General features: G+C 50.5%; 1 protein-coding gene across 7 annotated transcripts in view; it reads left to right on the forward strand.

Moving 5' to 3' along the window:
- The window catches only part of HNF4A (hepatocyte nuclear factor 4 alpha), a 60,858-nt gene extending 39,446 nt beyond the window's left edge, over positions 1-21,412 (forward strand). For 4 of the 7 annotated variants that reach the window (XM_077873269.1, XM_077873270.1, XM_077873271.1 and 1 more), the window contains exons 3-10: positions 1,100-1,194; positions 6,102-6,208; positions 6,943-7,098; positions 10,522-10,609; positions 11,750-11,905; positions 13,944-14,210; positions 17,022-17,174; positions 18,236-21,412. In XM_077873269.1, coding sequence (XP_077729395.1) covers positions 1,100-1,194; positions 6,102-6,208; positions 6,943-7,098; positions 10,522-10,609; positions 11,750-11,905; positions 13,944-14,210; positions 17,022-17,174; positions 18,236-18,378 — 1,165 coding nt within the window. In that variant the 3' untranslated portion in view covers positions 18,379-21,412. The remainder of the gene's footprint in view (positions 1-1,099; positions 1,195-6,101; positions 6,209-6,942; positions 7,099-10,521; positions 10,610-11,749; positions 11,906-13,943; positions 14,211-17,021; positions 17,175-18,235) is intronic. The other 3 variants (XM_077873267.1, XM_077873268.1, XM_077873266.1) reach the window with 3 other exon arrangements.
- The last annotated feature ends 585 nt before the right edge of the window (positions 21,413-21,997 follow it).

Raw genomic sequence — 21,997 nt, forward strand, 5'->3', positions numbered from 1 at the left:
TACCAACTGCCCTTTATTGAGCGCTTACTATATGCCAGATATACTGAGTCTTTGCGTGTATTTAAGTGGCCCTACAAGCCCATCATTATTTTTCCTATTTATTTTTTTAAGATTTTATTTATTTATTCATGAGAAAGAGAGAGAGAGAGAGTGAGAGAGAGAGAGGGAGGCAGAGACACAGGTAGAGGGAGAAGCAGGCTCCATGTAGGGAGCCTGATGTGGGACTCGATCCTGGGACTCCAGGATCATGCTCTAGGCCGAAGGCAGGCGCTAAACCACTGAGCCATCCAGGGATCCCTATTTTTCCTATTTAGCAAATGAGGATCCATTTGGGATCAAGCTTCCTCTGAAGCTTCAGAGGATGGGGCCCATCCCCCTAACTTGGAGCTTTTCCTGGGGCCGATCTCTGATTCTTAGAGTCCATTGGGCCTTTCTACCTATCCCAAGGACTTTCCAAGGCTTCCTTTGACAACACCTCCCATTCTGAGTAACAACAATAATAAAATAATAGCACTCAGTTATGAGTAGTTGTCATTTACAGAATGATGCTGTGCCAAGTCCCATCCACATATTATCTCATTTCTACCCATCAACACGCCTCTGACATGGTTGCTGTAGATGAGGAAGCTGTGGCTTGGAAAGGGCCAGGAATCTGTCCAAGGTCATCCAACTTGAGTTAATGGCAGACCCATGTTGACGCTCAGGGTGCCACCCTTAACCACTGTGGGGTACTACTACTGCTTACAGTCCCCTCCAGAGAGTCACTTCTGTGGACCAAGTATGGACTCTGAGCCATAACCAGGAGCCTGCTATGGGCTCTGCACTTTCCTAGAATGTCGTAGAAAGAGTTGTCCCTGGTTCTCAAGGGGCTAGAGGTTCCAGCTCAGTTTTGCCATCAGGTTGCCATCCCAGACTTCGTGTCACCTCTCTGAGCCTCAGCAGGACAGGGCTAGAATTTTGGAGTCCATTGGGCCTTTCTCATGGTTAGCATGAGTCCTAAGGCAAGGAGGCAAGGAGGCTGGGAGTCAAGGCTGGGATGGCCAGGATTCCGTTCAGGCGGGCTGTCCCTTCTCCATCCAACCATCCATGCCCTCCCCAGGTTTAGTCGGCAATGCGTCGTGGACAAAGACAAGAGGAACCAGTGTCGTTACTGCAGGCTAAAGAAGTGCTTCCGGGCTGGCATGAAGAAGGAAGGTGAGCCCCGGCCCCCCTTCCACCTCACTGCCCCACCCCCACCCATAGTCTGAGGACGTTTACAACTGGGGCCACACACTTTATGACTCGGTGACAGGCCCCAGGGTGAATGGCTAATGGCTGAGAGGAGGGAGGGCCTGGCAATCTGACCACAGGGAGGGGCTGGGCTTGGTCTTGAGAAAGAGATAAGCTCTCACTCTGGGCTACTCAGGTTCCCAGCCGCCACCACCACCATGGGCAGCCCAGTTGGGCGTTTGCTCTAATATACTGTTTCAAACAGGAAGAGAGCCGAGGATGACATTGCCGATGCCCCTGTGCCCACCACCTAGACTCAGCCAATGTGCACAGTGAGGTGTGGGTGGGGGGAGCTCTCTTCCTGAGCTTCCAGTCCCAGGGATAAGTGCCCCCCACTTCTGTAGTCTTCACTCTTGAGTATCGGGTGACCCCAAGTTTTCACGTTCTATGGCGTGGGAACAATGTGTCAGACTTGCCCTGGGTGGAGGCAGAGGGGAAGACCAGAGCGCAATAGCTGTGAAGGTCTCCCCAGGCCTCCCTTCTTCTACCAGCAGATGCCAGCCACTGGGCTGGGCTTTGATAAGAGTGACCAGTGACGTGGCACCCTATGTGGCCACCACTATTGTCATTCCCTTTTTCCTGGATGAGAGGACTGAGGTCCAGAGTAGTTCAGCAGCTTACCTGAGGCCCCACAGCTGGTCAAGACCTGAGGTCTGTACCCCGTGCCTCGGACTAGAGTTCACAACTATCTGGCACTACCTCAACAGTGCCTCCTTTATGACCTCCAGACCTCAGGAGATTTAAAATGTTTGCAGCCCGAGCTCAAGAAGCAGGAATCCTCCAACTACTCCATCTCCTGCTCCCCTCTGCTCACCTTCCCTGCTCTGGCCCCAGACCTTCACTCCTCACCCACAGCTGTGGCACACCAGCCCAGCCCTTGGTCTAGTCCTGTTCAAACACCACCCCCCACACCCCACCCCATTTTGCCTGGCCCATCCCTAGGAATGTGTCTGTGGGTCATGCCCGCAGGGCCTTGCTTTGAGCTCACAAGTCCTGTAGGGGACTTGGACCCTGCTAACTTCAACAAAGCGCTGGGTGGGCTCCAAGGCCCCCTCCTGCTGCCAACTTCATAATGGTAGCGCCCAGATCGTGGGGGAGGGGGGTGAGAAGCCTCAGGTGAAGAAGGGGCTTTTTCAAAGCGCAAAGTCCCCTCCTCCTTTCAGTGGGGAATGAAAGTCCCCTTTCAGTGGGGTTGAGTCTCTCTCCTCCAAACTGGATACCACTTTGCAGAACGAGGAAGGTGAGAAATGGGACTGTGACACACGTCTGAGCCACTGGAGGCAAGGAAGAGACTGAGAACCAGGGGCCTCACGCTCTGTGGGTCTCCCAGCCAGTGGTTTTATTCCCCAACAGCCTACGGTTTTGGATTCAAGATCTGAATCTTCCATGGTAAAATTTCAGGCCTTGTGACAGACAGGCAGGGAAAGGATTGGCCGCCTTCCTAGGCTATACGTGGCCTGGTGCCCGCATGTGGTCAGTCTTTATATACGTCTCTTGCTTAACATCCAGAGTCATTGACACGAGTGTCAGTCACTTGGAAGACATTTCTTCTGGGCTCCAGTGTTCCCGTCTATAAAATGAGGAGGAGACAATGGTGCCTTCCAGCTCTGAGTCCAGCTATGCACTCACAGATTTACCTGACCCCACGGGGACATGTGTGTCTGTTCCCTGGTCCTGCCCCCGAGCTGCCAAGGAGGCAGCAGACCCATATCCTGGCTCCTGCAAGGGGACAAAGAGCCCCAGACCAGTCTGCCTTAGTGTAGCCTTGAAAATAGCCTGCATTTCTTGGCTCAGGGAAGGAGGCTTTATGCCAGGAGGATAGGAGCATTGGCTGATGGCAAGTGAGTGTGAGCTAGTAAGTGTTCCTGATTTGCATGCCTCAGGCAACCTGAAGATCATGGCACCAGCAGTCACTTGGTTGCTTCCAGAATAGGTCAGGGCGGCAGGATGTTCGGTTGCCATGGGAGGGCAAGCTCTGGGAAGAAAGAATATTACCAGTTCTGCGGAAGTCTTGTAGTCTCAACACCCCTCATCAGCCTGGTGGCAAGTCCCCAAAGCCAAGAGAGATTTCTCGGTGGAAGCCTCTATGATCCGGAGAGTTGAGACAAGTTTTCATTTCTCTTCTTTGATAGCCTTAGGATTCAGGAATTGAAACCAAGAAGTGGTCCCCAACGACAGGAAGGCCTGTGCTGCCAGCAGGATTTATGGGCTGGCCGGGTGGAGGCAAGGTCACCAAATCGACCCCCTCCCTACTTTACAGATGGGGAAATTGAAGCCAGACAGGCGACATGATTGGGTGGAGTCAGGACTAGGACTCAGGCTCCCCCGAGCTGGGCACACACCAGCTGAAACTGGGAGGGCTCGGCTTGGAGGCATCTTTTCCGGTCTAGATTCCTGAAACTTCCTCCTGACCACGGGAAAGGGCTCCAGGTCTCACAGGCCTGTGAGTCTCAGCCAGGAGATTCCACAGTGGCCCGGAGTGGGTTCCCTGGAAGGAAAGACTCTGGGGGTCAGTGGGCCCAACTGCGGGTCTTGAGTTCTCTCCTCTAACCTGAGATGACATTTACCTGGGGCTTGGCTGGCAGACCCGGGACGAATGCCCAGCCCCTGGACAGAAGCCTACCCAGGAAGCAGAGCCCAAGGGTGCAGCAGGTACAGGCTGGCGGTGGGCCAGGGACAGTCTGATGGGCCCTTCCTCAGAACCCTGGCCCACCCCCCCATGGGCCCCGTCCAGGGGTTCTCTGGGAAGACAGGCTTGTCCTCCTCTCTGCCTCTGGCCAGGTCGGTTAATATTCAATAGAAGTTACATTAGGTCCCCGACCCTGCTAATACTGAGCAAACATTTGGAAAACATCATTCCGTGACTGAGCTCGCGCTGGGCACTGATAACACCGGCTAACCTTGGGGAAGCCCAATCCGCAGCTGCTGACAGCAGCCCTTTTATTGGGCCCGCCTCCCCTCGGCGCCCTGGTGGGTGCGGGCCCTGGCAACCAGGGAGGGGTGTCGGCGGGCAGGGCTGCCACGTGCACTGGGGAGCGGTCGGGGGCTGGCCCTGTCCCGGCTGGTGGGTCTCAGGAGAGATCCCTGACCTCGGGACCCACTCACGCCAGGGCTCGGTTTAGACTGTCTGGCTTTCATTTTCTGATTTCAGCAAGGTGTGAAATCATGAGAAAGCTGAGTGGCTGCCCTGTGGATGTGCCATCGAGAAACAGGGCCTCAGGCCCACCTGGGAATCAGAGCTTCTTTCATGCACGCAGCAGACATTTCTTGAGCACCTACTGTGTGCCCAGCTCCCTTCTAGTCGCTGGGGCTACAGCAGTGAGCAGAAACGGAGTTCTAGGTTTCTGGAGCATTCCTTCCCATCGGAAGACAGAGAGGAAAAGAATGAACAAGAGATTCTATGATAAGGGCCCAGAAGAAAAGGAAAGCAGGATAAATCGGGGGCAGAGCACAAGGGAGGGAATGCTGCATCAGGCAGGGTGGTCAGAGGGCCTGACTCTGAGCAGGTGCCGTCTGCGTGGAGCCAGGCCGAGTGAAGAAGCAGCTAAGCGGTGGGGGGAGCAGACCTCCCAGCAGTGGAGCAGTGGTAGTTTGGGGGACAGAGTGGGATGAGACAGGAAGGCCCATGGTGAGGGGTTGTGATGTCACTCAGCATGAGATGGGGCCTCCCTGGTCTTGAGCAGTGGGGGGATGTGACTTCGATCAGTTTTAGCAGGTCCCGTTGTCTTCAGAGAGCTGCCAAGACGGTCAGGGCGAGGCCAGAAGCAAGGAGCCTGGCAGTTCCTGCGAAGAGGCAGCGGGGCCCAGCCCGGAGTTGGGGGGGGGATTCCAGACAGCAGGTGGACGTGAGCAGGGGTGGCCCCTGAGAGAGAGAGGGGCATGCTTGTAGGCGGGGAAACAGGCCCTGAGAGAGGATGTGATTCGTACCAGCACACGGAGAGCGAGTGGCCAGTTCCAGACAGGTACCCCGGGCTCGTGCTGCCTCGCCCTCCCTCCTACCGGCCTCAGCAAAGCCTCGTCCCACAGTGAGGCCTCTTGGACTCCAGGAGACGGGGCCAGGGCAGCAGAAAGTCCGTCTTATATCTTAGGCCAGGACTGACGTGGACGGGGATGCACAGGCAGGAGTGGGGCCCTAGTAGGTGGAGGCCTGCAGCTCTGAGCTCCTGGGGGAGAGCCCGCAGCAGGGCAGGAGGGAGCTGGGGCTTTTTCTTGCTGTCTCTGAGAGGGTTGGCCCAGAGCAGATGCAGCTCCTGCTGATGGATGTGTGTCAGGGCAGGTGGGACCTCCAGATCCCCTTCTCCGGGCCTTCTGTCTCCTGTTCAGGAACACCCGGGCCAGATCTGTGTCACCCAGAGCAGTTCATTTTGCTTGTTTTACACACTTTCATCTAGAACAAAAGGGACCCTTTTCCAAAACAGAACTTAAGAATCTGTCATCTAGACAGATCTCTCACTCAATACTCAAGACCCATCTTGAACCCTCTGCCAAGGCATCACTGTGTTGCGTCCCTCCAGGGACAGGTGGATCACTCCTGCTGCACCCCACTGTGTTGAGGGCAGTTCTGGTGCTTAGAAGGTTCCTCCATGCCCTGGGTCGTAATCCATCTCCCCTTAGTCCTACGTCCAGGCTCTGCCCCCCTGAACTGTACCCCCCCACACTCCCACCCCCAAACGTGTTTCCTTTACTCCAGATCAGCCCTGCAGTACTCCTTGTGGGTCAGACTCTCTCCCCTCACACCTCATCCACTCCTCAGCAGTCAGGAAGGGAGCAGTCTCCCCTCCCTTCCACTCCATCCCTGTCCTCCCTCCTCACCTCTCTCTGCCTCCTCACAGCTGTGCAAAATGAGCGGGACCGGATCAGCACTCGCCGGTCAAGCTATGAGGACAGCAGCCTGCCCTCCATCAATGCATTGCTGCAGGCCGAGGTCCTGTCCCAGCAGGTATCGGGATGACCCTCTACCCACCTGGCGATCCCCCACACCAGAGAGGGGTCTCACCTCCACCCCTGTCCTCCCTAGCCAGGCCCTAGAGCAACAGCTGGAGGGGCCCTGGGATATCACAGAAGGGAAACTGAGCCAGCTTAGTACCAAAGACAGAACTTGAACCCAGGTCTAGCACTCTGTGGAACTTTCTAGTTCATCCTTTTGCATGCATCTGCAGGCCCAGCAGAGCTTGCTTCCATTGAGGGCCTGAGATCAGTTTAGCCCCGAGAGAAAAGATTAGTGGACAAGCATACAGATTGTCCCCATAAATTGGGGACTGCCCCACAAAGAGGGGCTCAGGCTATCCCTTGCTATGTGATCTTGGGCGAGTCACAGCACCTCTCTGGGTTGTGGTTTCTTCACCTGTCAGACAAGAATGATGATTTATCCCCCTGCTTCTCCTATAAGGCTGAGGGGTTCTTGGGGTTCTAAGGAGCTAGGAGAGGAGGAGGTGGGTGCAGAAAGCAAGTGGAGGCCCAGGGGGAGCCTTCTTTCCTCATATCTGCCTTCTTTGGCATCATTTCTTCTCTTCATTTGCCCCTGAGCTTCCTCCTGAACTGGGAGGCATCCACAGTCCATCTCCCCTTTTCCAGACAGGGAAACTACTGGGGGGTGGGGGTGGGCTCTGTGCAGGGGACAGAGACTGTAAGGAGGGCCTGGCCATCCCCAGCATTGTCCTTCACTCCCCCCAGATCACCTCCCCTGTCTCTGGGATCAACGGAGACATTCGGGCGAAGAAGATCGCCAGCATTGCAGACGTGTGTGAGTCCATGAAGGAGCAGCTGCTGGTGCTCGTTGAGTGGGCCAAGTACATTCCTGCTTTCTGTGAGCTCCCTCTGGATGACCAGGTGAGAGAAGACATGGTCTGCAGGCAGGGGGAGCACTGGGCAGGTGGGTCCTGCGGCCCACTTAGGGTACAGCCTTGGATTGATTTGATTTTATTTAACAGAACACACATGGAGCTCATGTGTGCCCAGAGATTTTAAATCACTATTCAAATATTAACTCATTTAATCCAGCCAGCAGCCCTATGAGTTAGGTGCTATTGTCATTCCCATCTTACAGGTGATGCAATTGGGGCGCAGAGAGGTTAAGTAACTTGCTCAAGGTCACACAGCTAGTATCCAGCACAGCTGGGATTAGAACACTATGCATACAAGTGTACTTTGGTTGGCAAGCTCCAAAGTCCAGGCACCCAGCCACTGCACTCCTGCACCACACAGCTCTCCTTGGGGCATGTTGACAGGGACCCCTGAGCCAGGGATCATTAGATTTGAGTTTGAGCCTTGGTTCTGAGACTGAAATTGCTTCCTCTCCCCGAGCCTCTGTTTTCTTATCTGTAAAGTGGGAATTAAAATATCTGTTTCAGAAAAAATGAAGGACATCACCATTTGAAATGCATTAATCATCTAATAGAGCACCGACATTGTGGCCCAGGCCACAGCTGGCCTCCCTAAATGTCACTTTCACTCTTGTATCCCACCAAGATGGTTTGACTCTGCATTTTATTTCCCAAAGTATCTTCTTTGGAATCAAAAAACGTCCTGGGGACAGGGAAAGAGACTGGGGCAATGGAGGTGCACGTTTGAGGACAGATAAGTTTCCAAGATACTGCAAATGATCACTCCTGACCAGGCACCTCGTAGGCCTCTCCTGTCTGGCAAAGGGTTGCTGGACTGGGTCACCCTCTCAGCTCAGATGGAAGCTCGGGGGCGCTGATGGACAGCACCCCAGACCCATCAGTGCCTTTGAACATGTACACAACACCCTGGTGATGTATATTAGACAATTCAGGTTTCTTCCTTCAGGCCAGGAAGCTGCTGAACTTTGTGGGACCCAGGGCTTCTCAAACTCCGGTAACCCCCAGACTCTTTTGGAACACCTGTTGGCATCCTATGGTGGTGCATGCTGTGGAAACGCTGGTTTGGTTGGTCCCTCTCACTGGTTTGGCTGGTCCCTGGATCAGAGGCTTTGTCCTATGGATCCTTCGCTGCTTTGGGAGGGATGACAGGCCGGGGATGGCAGCCAAGCTGCCCCTGCCTTTCCCCTTGCTCCTTGTGTCCTGGCCCTGGTCTCCTCTGCTGGAGAGTCTGTATTAATATTTAATCCCTTCTGTTCCTTCCCAGGGGCTCAGCAGGGCAATAAGATACCCCCAAGCTGAGCAATTGTTAACCTCAATTTCCCACCCAAACCTCCCTGGCTGGGGCTCAGAGCATTCTTAGAGAGCAGTGATGGGTGGCCAGCAACACAGGGCAATCATTAACACCCCCACCCCGCCTGTCCACCCCTGGAATAGCCGCCATGTCAGGAGGGTTCCCAGCTCCCCATTCATGGTGTATAAGGAGCCCATCTTGCCCAAGATAGTTGCCCCAGAAACCATCTTCCAAGTTTGTTTGATTCTTGATTTGTTTTGGGCCTCACCTCCATCCATGGAAACCTAGGAGGCTGAGTAGCATCGAATAAAAGGGCTGAGGTCTAGAGAGGGAAAGGGATCCACCCCAGGTGGCAGAGCAAGGCAGCCACAGGTGGGGATTTGGTTCCCAGGCTTCTGCCCCTGGGTTTGAGATGAAAGCCCTCCCACAGTGCCTGGTGAGTGGGAAGTGCTCAGCATTAAGTGTCCTTGGCCTCGCTTGTCCTGGTCATGGAAAGTGGTCTCTCATCTGCAAGGCTCTTTGCCATTCTCCTCTTTCTTGTCATCCTCACAAGGTATAACCTGGGGAGAATAGATGAAGGGCAGGTGACTGCCCAGGAGGGGCTGGATCTGGAGAGGGAGTTAATGAGTTTGTCCATTCATTCATTTATCTTTTTTTTTTCATTCATTTATCTATTCACCCATTCCTTCCTTTCTTCATTCAAATAAATATTTACTGAATGTTTACTATATGCCAACTACCTTTCGTGCCCTCGACAATGTCTCCTCCTTAGAGAGACATCTAATGTAGCCCCTCTTGTCCCGTTGCTCTTTATTCCATGACTCTCATCCCCCTCCTTCCCTCTCTCCATCCCTCCTTCTAATGCTTCCTTCCTAAGAAGTGTCTGTCACCTAGTAGCCGCTTAACATTTGACGACCAAAAGAATGAACAATCAGATGAATAGAATGAACAAAAGCACTTCTACTTCCTAGGTTAGCCTGCCAAAAGATCTCCAAAATTCTCTCACCCGATGTTGCAGACAGGATCCTTGAGGCTACCGGTCTGCTACTACTTTTCACCAGCTGCTATGTTTGCCATCCTTTGGCCTGATGCAAGCACCAAAGATGATGGTTCAGAAAGGACAGACAGTGTCATCCTGGCTGGGCCCCTGCCTCGGACTTCAGGCTGCCAAAGCCACTTTGTCTTCTCTGCAGGGAAGGGATACGTCAAGCTCATCCCTTGCCAAGGACCAGCGCTCACACCTTGGCCTTGGAAACCAACATCCATGTTCAAATTCTTGGAATTAGCTCTCCAAACCCTAGAATCTTAAAATGTCAAGTGAGCAGGTGCCCTGGAGACCTTCCAGAGCAATGATTTCCCAGACCCAACTGCACATCAGAATCAACTGGGGAGCTTATGAAATGCAGATCCTTGGGCCCACCTCTGTACACACAGACTCAGAATCTTTCGGAGCAGGGCCTAAGAATCTGCATTTTATAAAGTACTCTTCATAATCTTCTGTAGCTGGTGGCCCATGGGTAGGAATTCAAGGCCACAGTTTTATTTATTTATTTTAAAGATTTTATTTATTTATTCATGAAAGACACAGAGAGAGAGGTAGAGACACAGACAGAGGGAGAAGCAGGCTCCCTACAGGGTCCCCCTGTCTCCAGGATCTTGCTCCGGGCTGAAGGTGGCGCTAAACCACTTGGCCACCAGGGCTGCCCGAGGCCACAGATTTAGAACTTTCTGGCTCATAGACTCTTTTGAGAGTCTGATGAAAGGCGTTGAACCTCTGCTAAAAAAAAATACACTGAGAATGTTGTTAAGTTTCATTAGGCACAGAAATGAGGCCCAGAGGGAAGAAGCAACTTGCCCAAGGATGTAGCAGTTCACAGATAAAGTGAGCTCGGAGTAAATGTTCTTTGCCCTTCCAGGTTCCTGCTGAATCTTTTCCAGGTTTTATTGATTATGGGAGGAAGGCAGCAGTTTTCTGATGCCCATTTTATTGATCAGGCAGGTAAAGGCAAGGGAGGCATTAAGCCGACTTGTCCAAGGTTGGCTAGGAGCAACTTCCCAGGGGGTGCAGACACCTTTGCAGGGATGCAGCTGCTGGACACCATCCCTTCTCTATTCCAGGTGGCCCTGCTCAGAGCCCATGCCGGTGAGCACCTGTTACTCGGAGCCACCAAGCGATCCATGGTGTTCAAGGATGTTCTGCTTCTAGGTAAGGAGCCTGCCTGCCCCAGCCAGGGCTCCGAGGAGGGCATGCCCCAGGGGAGATGCACCCAGGCACAGGAGATTTCCAAGGTGGCATGCAGGGAAGAGGGAGAGAGATCAAGAATGGCCATTCTCAGTGCTCCCAACTGGATCCTCTCCTCAGATGCAAGGAAATGTGTATGCAAGGAATGGAAATTCTCTAGCATTACAGTTAGAGCACAGTTGGGGTTATCCATGGAATTGTCCGTGCACTCTAGTCTGCTTTCTGGAGCAGGGGCAAGAGGCCACCAGGAGAGGCACAACCCCCCCCCCCCCCGCCAGCCTATGTCATTTATGCTTCCATGGCATGTTTATGTATTATTTTAAATGCTTATAGATGGGCAGCCCGGGTGGCTCAGCGGTTTGTGTCGCCTTCAGCCCAGGGTGTGGTCTTGGAGACCTGGGATTGAGTCCCACATCAGGCTCTCAGGCTCCCTGCTTGGAATGGAGCCTGCTTCTCCCTCTGCCTGTCTCACGCTCTCTATCTCTCCTCTCACGAATAAATAAGTAAAAATCTTTAAAAAGAATAAATGCTTATAGAGATCACACTACGGGCCAGATACTAGTCTGAGTACTTTGCAAACATTACTCTTTTAATATAAAACCCTATGAGGTAAGCTCTATTATTTATCCCCATTTTACAGATGAAAAGATTGAGGCACAGAAAGCAATTTATCCAAATATATATGGTTAGTTATGGTAGAACTGGATTTCTTTTCTTTTCTTTTCTTTTCTTTTCTTTTTTTTTAGAACTGGATTTCAACCCCAGGCAGTCTAGTTCTAGAATCTGAGCCTTTAACCTTGATGCACTGGTGCCTCCCAAGTGGCCCTTGAATGTCACTAGTCTTACAGGTTGTATTAGAGAACGGGGTGTGAAAGGTTCCTAGAAAACCAGACTCCAGGCCCAGTCCAATGACTTCAAGCAACTCATTCCTTTAGTCTGGGCTCCATTTCCTCATCTGAAAAATGGGCATGACAATCCCCATGGGGCCCTCTCCCATGGGCACCAGTGGCATTGCAACTGCAAAGGGCAGGGCCTGTCCAAAGCTGGGGAGAAGAGTACATCCAAGATAGCATTGTCATCCCCTTTCCTTCCCAACCCACCCAGGCAATGACTACATCGTCCCTCGCCACTGCCCAGAGCTGGCCGAAATGAGCCGGGTGTCCATGCGCATCCTCGACGAGTTGGTGCTGCCCTTCCAGGAGCTACAGATCGATGACAATGAGTATGCCTGCCTCAAAGCCATCATCTTCTTTGACCCAGGTACAGTCCACACCCCTCACCCACCCCTGATGCTCCAGACCCTCTGTCAAACTTCTCCTACTGGGTTAAGTACCCTGCATTCCCAGGCTCAACTGGGAGAGGCCGTTTGTGTGAGCTACTTAACAGATGAGGAAGACCTAGGTTCAGAGGGATGATGTGACTTGACAAGGCATACAGACTCCAAAGGCTTTGTTCTGTTCTTTCCCCCCTTTACCTTTTGTCCCCTCCTCCTTCCTATCCTCTCCTTACCTCCTATCTTCTTTCTTTTCTTTCCTTTCATCTTTTCTTCTTACTCCCAAAACATTTTTATCAAAATAAGATCTGCACATACTTAAAATGCAAACAGTCCCCCCACCCCACTTTCCCTGCTAAAGCCTACTCCCATGGGGGAACCATTTCTGAGTCTTCTAAGTGTTTCTTCGGGCTCTACATAAAATGCTAAGTCTTCTCTTTCTGGATTTAGCTATTCTCAGTCATATATTTCCTCCTGCCCTGGTTGAGGATTTCCCTTTTCTCTGTCACCATTCCCATCTTTTCTCTCCCATCTTCTTCCTGTATTTTCACTGTGATTTTAGTGTTTCTACTGATTGTCTATGTTGTTGCCTCTCCTCTCTCCATTCCATCTACTGACTCTCCACCCGCATTTTTACAGAATGCCTTTTAAGCTATGTCTTTGTGCAAAGCCTGATTTCATTTCACAATATCAAGATGGCTGGACTCCAAAGCCTTGCTTGGTTACTTCCTTTCCTCCTAACATATTAGAGGGGACCTACATGTGCCAGGCCCTGCCCTCCCTTAGTACTAGGCTCCATTTATGTGGAGAGGACCTCCGGTAATTATAGTAATGAAGAGGGAGATGACCATAGTTTATGGAACACTCACTAAGGCACCATTCTAAATACATTATGTGGATTATGTCACTTACAGCATGGTACCTATGAGGTAGGAATCGTTACTATCTCCATTTCGCAGACAGGAAAACAGGCACAGGGAAATTGATTAATTTGCCCAAGGTCACACAACCAGGAAATGGCAGAGCTTGGATTTGAACTTCAGACTATCTAGCTCCCAAGCCTATATTCTTACCTACCACACACTGTTCTCCATTTCTTGAAGAATAAGATTTCTGGTTCCAGTTTCCTTGAGAGCCTGACCCATGCTGTATCCCCTGTAGTGCTCAGCATGGAGCTGGACAGATAGTAATTGTTCAGTAAGATGGGGAGAATTATTGATGCTGAGTCAGGGTCAGCAACCTGGCTTGGAACAGCAGGTGACCCAGTATAGGGCCTGGCATGTAGATGATGCTCCATACATGTTTGTTGACAGAATGAAGGCATGCACAAATGTGGCTCAGTGCAGGGAGCCCTGGGCTGGAAGTGTGGGTGAAATTCTTCTTCTACCACTTACTTTGTCCATAAAAGAAGAAGTAAATGCGTTACCTCGATGAAGACTGAGTTTAACTATTGGACAATCACTTGAATCCCCTTCTAGGTTAAGGATCTATGTATTGATTATGTATTGATTTTTTTCCCATTGATTCCTCTTTCTATCCATGTAACCATCCCTGTATGTAGTTATCTACTCAACAAATATTGATCATGCATGGTGCTAGGTGGTGGGTTTAAAATGACAATAAGACATGCCTGTCCATCCAGAGCTCACAGTCTAGTGGAAGAGACAGTTACATCCTGTGTGGCCAGTAGTGACAGAGAGCTGCAGAAATCTAGGACATGATGGACACTCATAAAGCAAGAATGAGAGGATGGAACAGAGAAGGCTTCCTGGAGGAGGTGAAACCTGTTGAGACCCCAAGATGACACAGGCAAGGGAGGAGGGAAACGGGGAGACTCTTCTAAGCCAGCAGAAGCAGGTGTGCTGAGGTCTGGTCAGTGGGATCTCAGCTGTGATCAGGAGCCCCAAATCCCCATCACAGATCTGCCAACAACTGGATGTATGACCTGGGCCAAATCCTTTCCCTGCTCCCTGCCTCATCTTCCCTGTGAGTAATGAGGAGGTTGCCCATGCCCTCCCGTTGCAGATGCCAAGGGGCTGAGCGACCCAGGCAAGATCAAGCGGCTGCGCTCGCAGGTGCAGGTGAGCCTGGAGGACTACATCAACGACCGCCAGTACGACTCCCGAGGCCGCTTCGGTGAGCTGCTGCTCCTGCTGCCCACCCTGCAAAGCATCACCTGGCAGATGATCGAGCAGATCCAGTTCATCAAGCTCTTCGGCATGGCCAAGATCGACAACCTGCTGCAGGAGATGTTGCTGGGAGGTCCGTGCCAGGCCCAGGAGGGGCTGAGAGGTGGGCGGGGCTCCCTGGCAAGAGAGAAGCCTCACACCTAGGCTCACCTCTCAGCCTCTGTCACCTCCTTCCTCTGTGGCTTTGGCCAGATCCCTTAACCTACCTGAGCCTCAGTTTCTTCATCAAGAATGGGGATGATGGTCCATTTATTCAGGCACTGAGAGCCTCATGTGTGCCAGTCATGGCTCTAAGTGCTGCAGATTGAGCAGAGAATAAGAACTGTGCCTTCCTGGAGGTTTCATGTGAGTGTGTGTGCATGTGTGTGTGTGTGCGTGCGCATGTGCATAGGGCTTATGGGAACCAGCAGTAACTAAGTATACAATAAAGGGAATAACTACAGTTTTGAAATAAGCAGGTAATAGGATAGAGTGTAACTCTATTTTACACTATTTTAGTAAAAAGGGGCCTATTTTAATAGTTTGGCCAACAGAGACAGGCCTCTCTGAAGTGGTGACTTTTGTGCTGGGTGAAAGAAAATAGAACATTTAAAAACCAAGAGAAAAATGGTCCAGGCACAGTCAGAAGTAACTCATGCAAAAGCCCTGAGGCAGGAGAGGTTTGTGTATTCAAGAAAAAAGGATAAGGTCGTGAGATGGGGCTGGCGTGAGATGAAGATGGATCTGGGCAGGCACTAAAATCATGAGCGGAAAGCCTTGTAGGCCACGGTCAGAAATCTGGATTTCATTTTCATTGCAACCTTCATAAGAAGACTGAAAATCAGACTCCTGTTTTCAACAAACTACTCTGATTGTTAGCTAGAAAGTAAATTTCAGAGGACCACAGGAGAGGCAGGAGACCCCTGAGAATGTTATTGGCACCAGGCGGGGGTAGGACAGTGGAGGCTGAGGTGAAGACATGCCTAGATAAACTGGATCATCTGTGCAGAGGAAGAACACACAGGATTTGGTGATAGATCTGATATGGGGAGCGGGGGAAGGGAAGAGTCAGGGATGAAACCCACTTTTTTGCTTTGAGTGACAGGCATGATCACAGAGTAACTTACTGAACTGAGGAAGACAGAGGGAAAACAGGTTGAGGCTGAGATGGCGGTGGCCGTGGAGATGAACCAAGAGACCATTTAGACTTTGGCAAAGCTCGAGATGACTGTAGATATCCCCCTGGATATCTTTCATGTTTGAGTCTGTTGCTTGAGCACAAGCTCGAAGCTCAGGACAGAAGGCAGCTCTGTGGTGCTCTAGCAATTAGGGACCGTGGTGATAGACATTAAGAAATGGGGGTCAGTGAATTGAAGCGGCAGTAGGGTGGAAGAATTTTTACAGTGATAGTACTAGATGAAGTAGGCTAGAAGGATATGAGTCAGGATCTAAATGAACATACTTGAACTCAGGATTTTGGAGGTGATGCGGTCACTGGTGATGGTATGGCTAAGGCCCCTCTCAGCAGATATTTGGGACTGGATAATCCTTTTATTGTGGGGGCTGTTGTGTACACTGTTTAGCCCCATCCCTGGCCTTTACCCATGTGATGCCACTACCACTCCCATAGGAGTGACAGCCAAAAATGCCTTCGGATACTGTCAGATGTCCCCTGACAGCCCCACACCTTCCCCAGTTGAGAACTACTAACTCACTTCACTTTTACTTTGACTCTGAATTATGAATCAAATGTCACTGAGATCAAGATTAGGACATGAGTGCCTGGCTGGCTCAGTCGGAAGAGCGTGTGACTCTTGATCTCAGGGTTGTGAGTTCAAGCCCCACAGTGGGTGTGCAGATTACTTTAAAGTAAGCTCTTTAAAAAAAAAAAAAAAGTATGGAGCTTGTGCTCTGTTGCCAATAAACTTGGATAAAATAATTAATCTCTCTGGGCCCTGTAATCTCATCTGTAGAATGGGACAATAATGATAACAATACCCACCTTATAGGACTGTTAAGAGAATTCAATTATTTCAAATCAGAAAAGTGCTATAAAACAGTACCCAGCACATATTAGATGCTCAATAATTGATAGCTGTCATCGAAACTTTAGAGGCCTCTTGGAAGCCTTAAAATCCCATCATGGCACACCAGTGACCATGGCTATTACCAAACTATACTTTATATGGTGTTATTATTCTGATGCTTTTTTGAAGTAGTTACTGAGTCCTAGACACTTTGCTAGGCCCTCAAAAGGAAGAAAAGTACATCTGTAATTTTAATATTCATGGACAGAAAAGTAGATGTTCCCAAAAGTTAGGTTAGGGATAAATTACAATAGGAATTCCAAGGAAGAAGAGGTTTATTTCCTCCTGGAGAATCAGGAAAGATTTCCCAGAGGTGGAACTCTCTGAGCTGGAATTTGGACTGGTGGACATGGGGGTGTGGAGAAAGCATCTCTTGTGGAAGGAACATATGAGCAAAAGCAGAGATAGGGAAGGACAGGGAACACTTAGGGGCTATGAATAGGTTAGTTTAACTGAAGCAGAGGTGTGGGGAGGGGGACAAGGCTAAAGGTGAGTTGGTACCAAATGCTTGAAGGACATGCATGCCAAGGAGCTTTGAGAGCCATTGATTAAATCAATTATATTAATATTTAATTGATACACTACTCATTTTAATATTTAGATCTCACAGCTTTTACACACTCCTTCTTTCTTTAAACTTTTGTTCTTTTGGTTTGTCTCAATACCCTCATAAAACCTATGGATAGGAATGGTAAGCCCCAGTTTACTAACCCAGAAATAGGTAGCCAACAAGCATTGTCAATATTGGATGCACAGATTGATTGGCCACACCTGAGGAAGATGTGCCCCCAGGCCCGTGGTCTTTATCTTAGACTTTCCATCCTGATTGACTCCTTCTCTATCTACAGGGTCCTCCAGTGATGCACCTCATGCCCATCATCCCCTGCATCCTCATCTGATGCAGGAACACATGGGCACAAATGTCATTGTTGCCAACACGATGCCCTCTCACCTCAGCAATGGACAGATGTGTGAGTGGCCCCGACCCAGGGGGCAGGCAGGTGGGCAATTTGAACTCTACTCAGCAAAGGATGAGATTGGGGCCCAAGAGAGGAGCCAGGAGAAGGATGGATCTAGAGGATGGGACCTGGGATATAACAGGTCTCTGTATTCCAGGGAGGATAAGAAAGAGGAGTGAGATTGTCCATTTGATAAGGCTATTTGTTCAGTGAGGCCATTTATTCAGTGAGGTAATTAACAGCCTCTACTGAATGAAGCTGTCCTTGGGATAAGGGATCCATTGGGTGAAGATGTCCATTGGGATAAGAATTTCAATTGGTGATGTTGCCTATCAGGTAAAATTGTTCTTTGAAGTAAGACTGCCAGATTAGGTAAGACTATCCGTTAGACAATTGGGTGAGACTACTCACTGGGTGAGGATGGCCACTGGTCAAGATAGTCCTCTGAAGTGAAATCTCACAAGAGTGAGTTTGGCATTGGACAAAGTTCTCTAAAAAGTAGGATTATCATTGGGATAAGGTGATCCACTAAAAAGAGATTGTGTTTCATTAAGATTTTTCTTTGGAGAAGTTGTCCATCGAATAAAGTTGGCCAAGTGGGTCATGGTCAAAGTTAACTTTCAAATACGTGATGCTGTGAGGCCAATTAGTTTCTATTATTCATCTACCTAAATATCAAAGGAATGATATTTTTGGAGCCAGTTGGCCAGACCCTTGAGTCTCATCAGCTGCTGCTCCTTCTCTCCAAGAAAGGATATTGTTGTCACATGTCCCATTGTCCTTGAAGAGAGTCAGAATTGGGCCCTGGTTAGGGAGAAGCAGTCCAGATCTCCATGTTACATGGTGGGGGAGGTAGGGGTTGGTAGGACCTGGGCAGAAGTCTCTGACCACACCTGGCCCAGCCACAGCCTTCTAGACCTCATCAAACTTAGATTTCCTGATCTGGGACTCAGAAGGTTTGAGCCGTAGGAGACCTTAGAGATTGTCTAGTTTAATTCTCTCATTTTACAGAAGAGGAAACTAAGTCAGAGGTGGGGAAAGAAACTTACTCCCCAAAGTGCTGGAATTCTCAGTGGTCTCTGTCTGTCTCTCTGTCCCTCCAGCCACCCCTGAGACTCCACAGCCCTCGCCGCCAGGTGGCTCAGGGTCTGAGCCCTACAAGCTCCTGCCAGGAGCCATTGCCACAATCGTCAAGCCCCCCTCCGCCATCCCCCAGCCGACCATCACCAAGCAGGAAGTCATCTAGCAAGCCGCTGGGGGTCAGGGGCTCTGCTGGCCCTAGCCCCCTCCAAGAGCCCCAGTGGTCACTTGTTCACAGTGAAGGAAGCCATGACAACAAGGCCAGTCTCAGGGCAGCAGTGGAAAGGCCAGGAGACCAAGAACTCGGGCTGTGGGCCGCATCCCATTGCTGTCCTCCACCCCCTGCTCTGGATGATGGGGCTTTGACTTGCAGAGACCCCAGCTGGAAAATCTTCTGGACAACTTCTCTCACTGAAGCCACTGCCTTCCCCTTCATCATACCTACTGCCAATTGCTTCAGCCCCGAAGGACAGCTGTCTGGAGACAACAGGGGACCTCACTTAAACCTTCCCCTTCAGACCGGTACTCCTTTTTCCAAGTACTGTCCTAGTCCCCAACACAGACCCCTTCCAGGCTGGGTCAGACCAGGGCATCGGACCCTTCCCTGTTCTGCTGCCAACCCCCTCCAATGCTCCCTGTACCTGCCACCTCACCTTCCTCTCAGCCATCCTAATTTCTCCATAGCCACCTCTCCAGAGGCTGCCGAAGACTTGCAAACAATCCCCCAGTCATTCCAGAAGCATTCTTACAGCACTAGCTGGATGAGGCACCATGTGGGAGATTGTTGAGAAGGAAGACACCATTCCACCTCTGATGCGTGGCTCCTCCCTTCTTAGGGAATTGGGCGGGGTCTTCAGGGGTGATGCTCCCCATAGGCTATCAGCAGGAGGACAATCCCAGGTGGACAGCTGAACTTGGAGGGGCTGAGGTGGTCAGAGAAACCACTGGGAAAGGGGCAGAGTCTGCACTAGGCCTTTCAGAAAGGGCCGGATTCCAGCTGGTAGAGCAGGTGACAAAGGACTTTCCAACAAAGGGCAAACAGTCTGGCAAGACCTCAGGTTGGAAGAAGGGCCTGAGAGGGAGGCGATGGAAAGACCAGGCTGGCTGGAACAGCACAGAGGTCTTGAATGCCAGACTGAGGCACTGAGGTTTGGGCTCCTAGGCCGAGAGCAGCTGGGAGGACATGCAGGGGGTGGGGGTGGGGGGATTGGGGAGGACAGATGGGGGCTGAGGATGTGATCCAGGTGAGAGTGAGGAGACCTGGAGATGAGAATGGATGGGTGCATGCTCAGCTCAGAAGGAGGTTAGGGAGGAGGAACCCCCACATCTGTCCTCTACCCCCACCCCAGGGCCGATCTCAAACTCTGCCTCTTTTCTGGCGTTGTGTTAAGGCACTTGACATGCAACATCTCCTTTGTCCTATTACCCAGAGACTGTTGAGGAAGAAGAAATTGAAATCTAAGTGGTTACACGATTTTCCTGCAACTAGCACAGCTGATAAGGGGCTGAGTCAGGATTTGATCCTGGGGTGCCTGGGTCAGAACAGGAGCTCTTAACCTCGGGGGCTGAAAAGGGCCCCTCTGTCTTCCCTGTGATCGGTTGAGGGACTTCCTGCCCCCGTCACCAGCCTCAGAAGCCAAAGTCTTATTCTTCCCAGGGCCCTGCCAACATCTTGGACTAAAATTGGCTTGGAGTTATACTAACGTCCAGGTAGGGTCCAGCATCCTGTCTGCTGAAGAGTAGGAGAATTCATAACTGCTGGACCCCTTTTCTCTCCTCACTCCCCAAGCTTGGGGGAGGGGTAGCAGGAGTCTCATTCTTGGGTGATGTGTGCTGGCAGTCCAGAAGTGGGATAGTTCTGGTGGGCCAGGGAGAGATGAGACCTGGGTTTGAGCACTGCTCTGGAAATACTAAGCCCCACGATGTAACAGCTAGTACATCATCCATGCAGAATTTTGGTGGCTTTGGGAAAATTCTGGAAAATGCCACTAACCAGTGGGAATGAAAGAGATGTGTCCTGGGGCCAAAGCTGTGCTGAGGGAGGAGAGTGAACAGTTAGACACCCCAGGCTGACCCTTCTGAGTGGACAGGGGCAAGACCCAGTACCCCCAAATTCCACTATTAGTGATCGCTCCTTTTTGTGAAAGAGGCACATAAGGCAGTTTGAGGGCAATATGTCCAAGAGAGACCTCTCCATGTCCAGTGGTCCCAGGAGCAGCCTGGCCATGCTGCTTCACCAAGTCCCCAGGCCCAGGAGAGACTTTCCTGCTCAGAGCTCCCAAGCCTTCCCCAGTCATCCCTCACTCCAAGTCCCCAGAAATCCCAGTCAGGGAGACCAGACTCACCTGGGGCGAGGTGAGGAAGCTGGAATCATTCTGTCATTTTGGTCATTTCCACTCTTTGCTCCTCCAGCCTCCAGTGTTGCTCAGCCCTCTGTTGTGAGAGTGAAGTTGAATAAGAATTTTCTGGAGGTTGGAGTAGGGTAGGGGTGGCTTTTAACGGTAGCAGACTTCTGGGTCAGGGGCTCAGTCCTCAACCCCAAATTAACCCATCCAGGAGGAGAAATCCATTCGATTTTAATAATTTTATTGTAATGTACAAAGCACAAAACAAAGAGCAATTTAGTTTTCTAATTCTGAGGACATGGCATTGGAAAGTCTCTCTCTCTCTCTCTCTCTCTCTCTCTCCCTCCCTCCCTCCCTCTCTTTCTCTCTTTCTCTTACAGCACATGAGTTCTGGTCCTAAAATATAAAATCTGGAGAACTAAAGAAGGATTGGGAGGGTGAGCATGGACCCTACAGTTCTTCCCCAAGACAGCCTCTTCTCTGGGCAGCTCTCAGGAGCTTCCAGAATCCATATAACTCCCTGCAGCATGGATGGAGAAGGCTAGGAAACAGATGCTCCTGGTTTTTTTGTGATGACCAAGCCAATTACTTTTGCCAAATTGTTCTGTGATTTTCCCTGATTGGGATGAATTGTGAAATTTATACCAAGCAATTCCGGAAGCAGGCTGCTTCCTGCAGGTGTGAATGCACCGGCTCCTGTGCTAACCCCTGAGCCCGTCACTGCCACCCAATGGGGCAAGGAAGCAAAACAAAACAAAAAAACAACAAAAAACAAAAAACAAAAAAATATTTCTTACTCTTGTGTGTTTTAACAAAAGTTTATAAAGCAAAATAAATGGCACATATGTTTTCTAAGTCCTTGGATGGGTGTCCTTTCTTCCTTGTCAGGTGTTAGAAGTAAGAATGAGAATAGTCAGCTGGTCCTTGACAGTGTGCAAAATTATTACTTTTTAATCTCACATCAAGAGGTAAGCAGGTTAGACATTATTTTCCTTGCCTCCTGCCCGCCTTTATAGTCAAGAAAACAGGCTCAGAGTAGAGGTAGAAGCGGGACTCTAACTCTGATCCCTGATTCCAAGGGCTCACTATGTAGAGAGAGTGAAAGTCAATCCTCCCTCTTGAAGAGCAGAGGGATGTGGTGGGAGAGTGTTGGAAAGATCTGGGAGACTGGCAAGAGGTCCAAGATGGAGCCCTATCCTGGATCATTTCCAGGGACCTGGACCAACTGCCAGCAATACGGGATGCGTAGGCATGGGGAAATTTCATAAAGGCAAGTGTTGTCTTTTAATTTTTTTTTTAATTTTATTTATTTGAAAGAGAGAGACAGAAATAGCAGGGAGAGCACAAGCAGGGAGGAGAGGGAGAAGAAGGCTTCCCAATGAGTTGGGAGCCTGAGGTTGCAGGGCTCAATCCCAGGACTCTGGGACCATGACCTGAGCT

Source organism: Canis aureus, chromosome 26 (assembly GCF_053574225.1).
Source record: "Canis aureus isolate CA01 chromosome 26, VMU_Caureus_v.1.0, whole genome shotgun sequence".
NCBI classification, from domain to species: domain Eukaryota; kingdom Metazoa; phylum Chordata; class Mammalia; order Carnivora; family Canidae; genus Canis; species Canis aureus.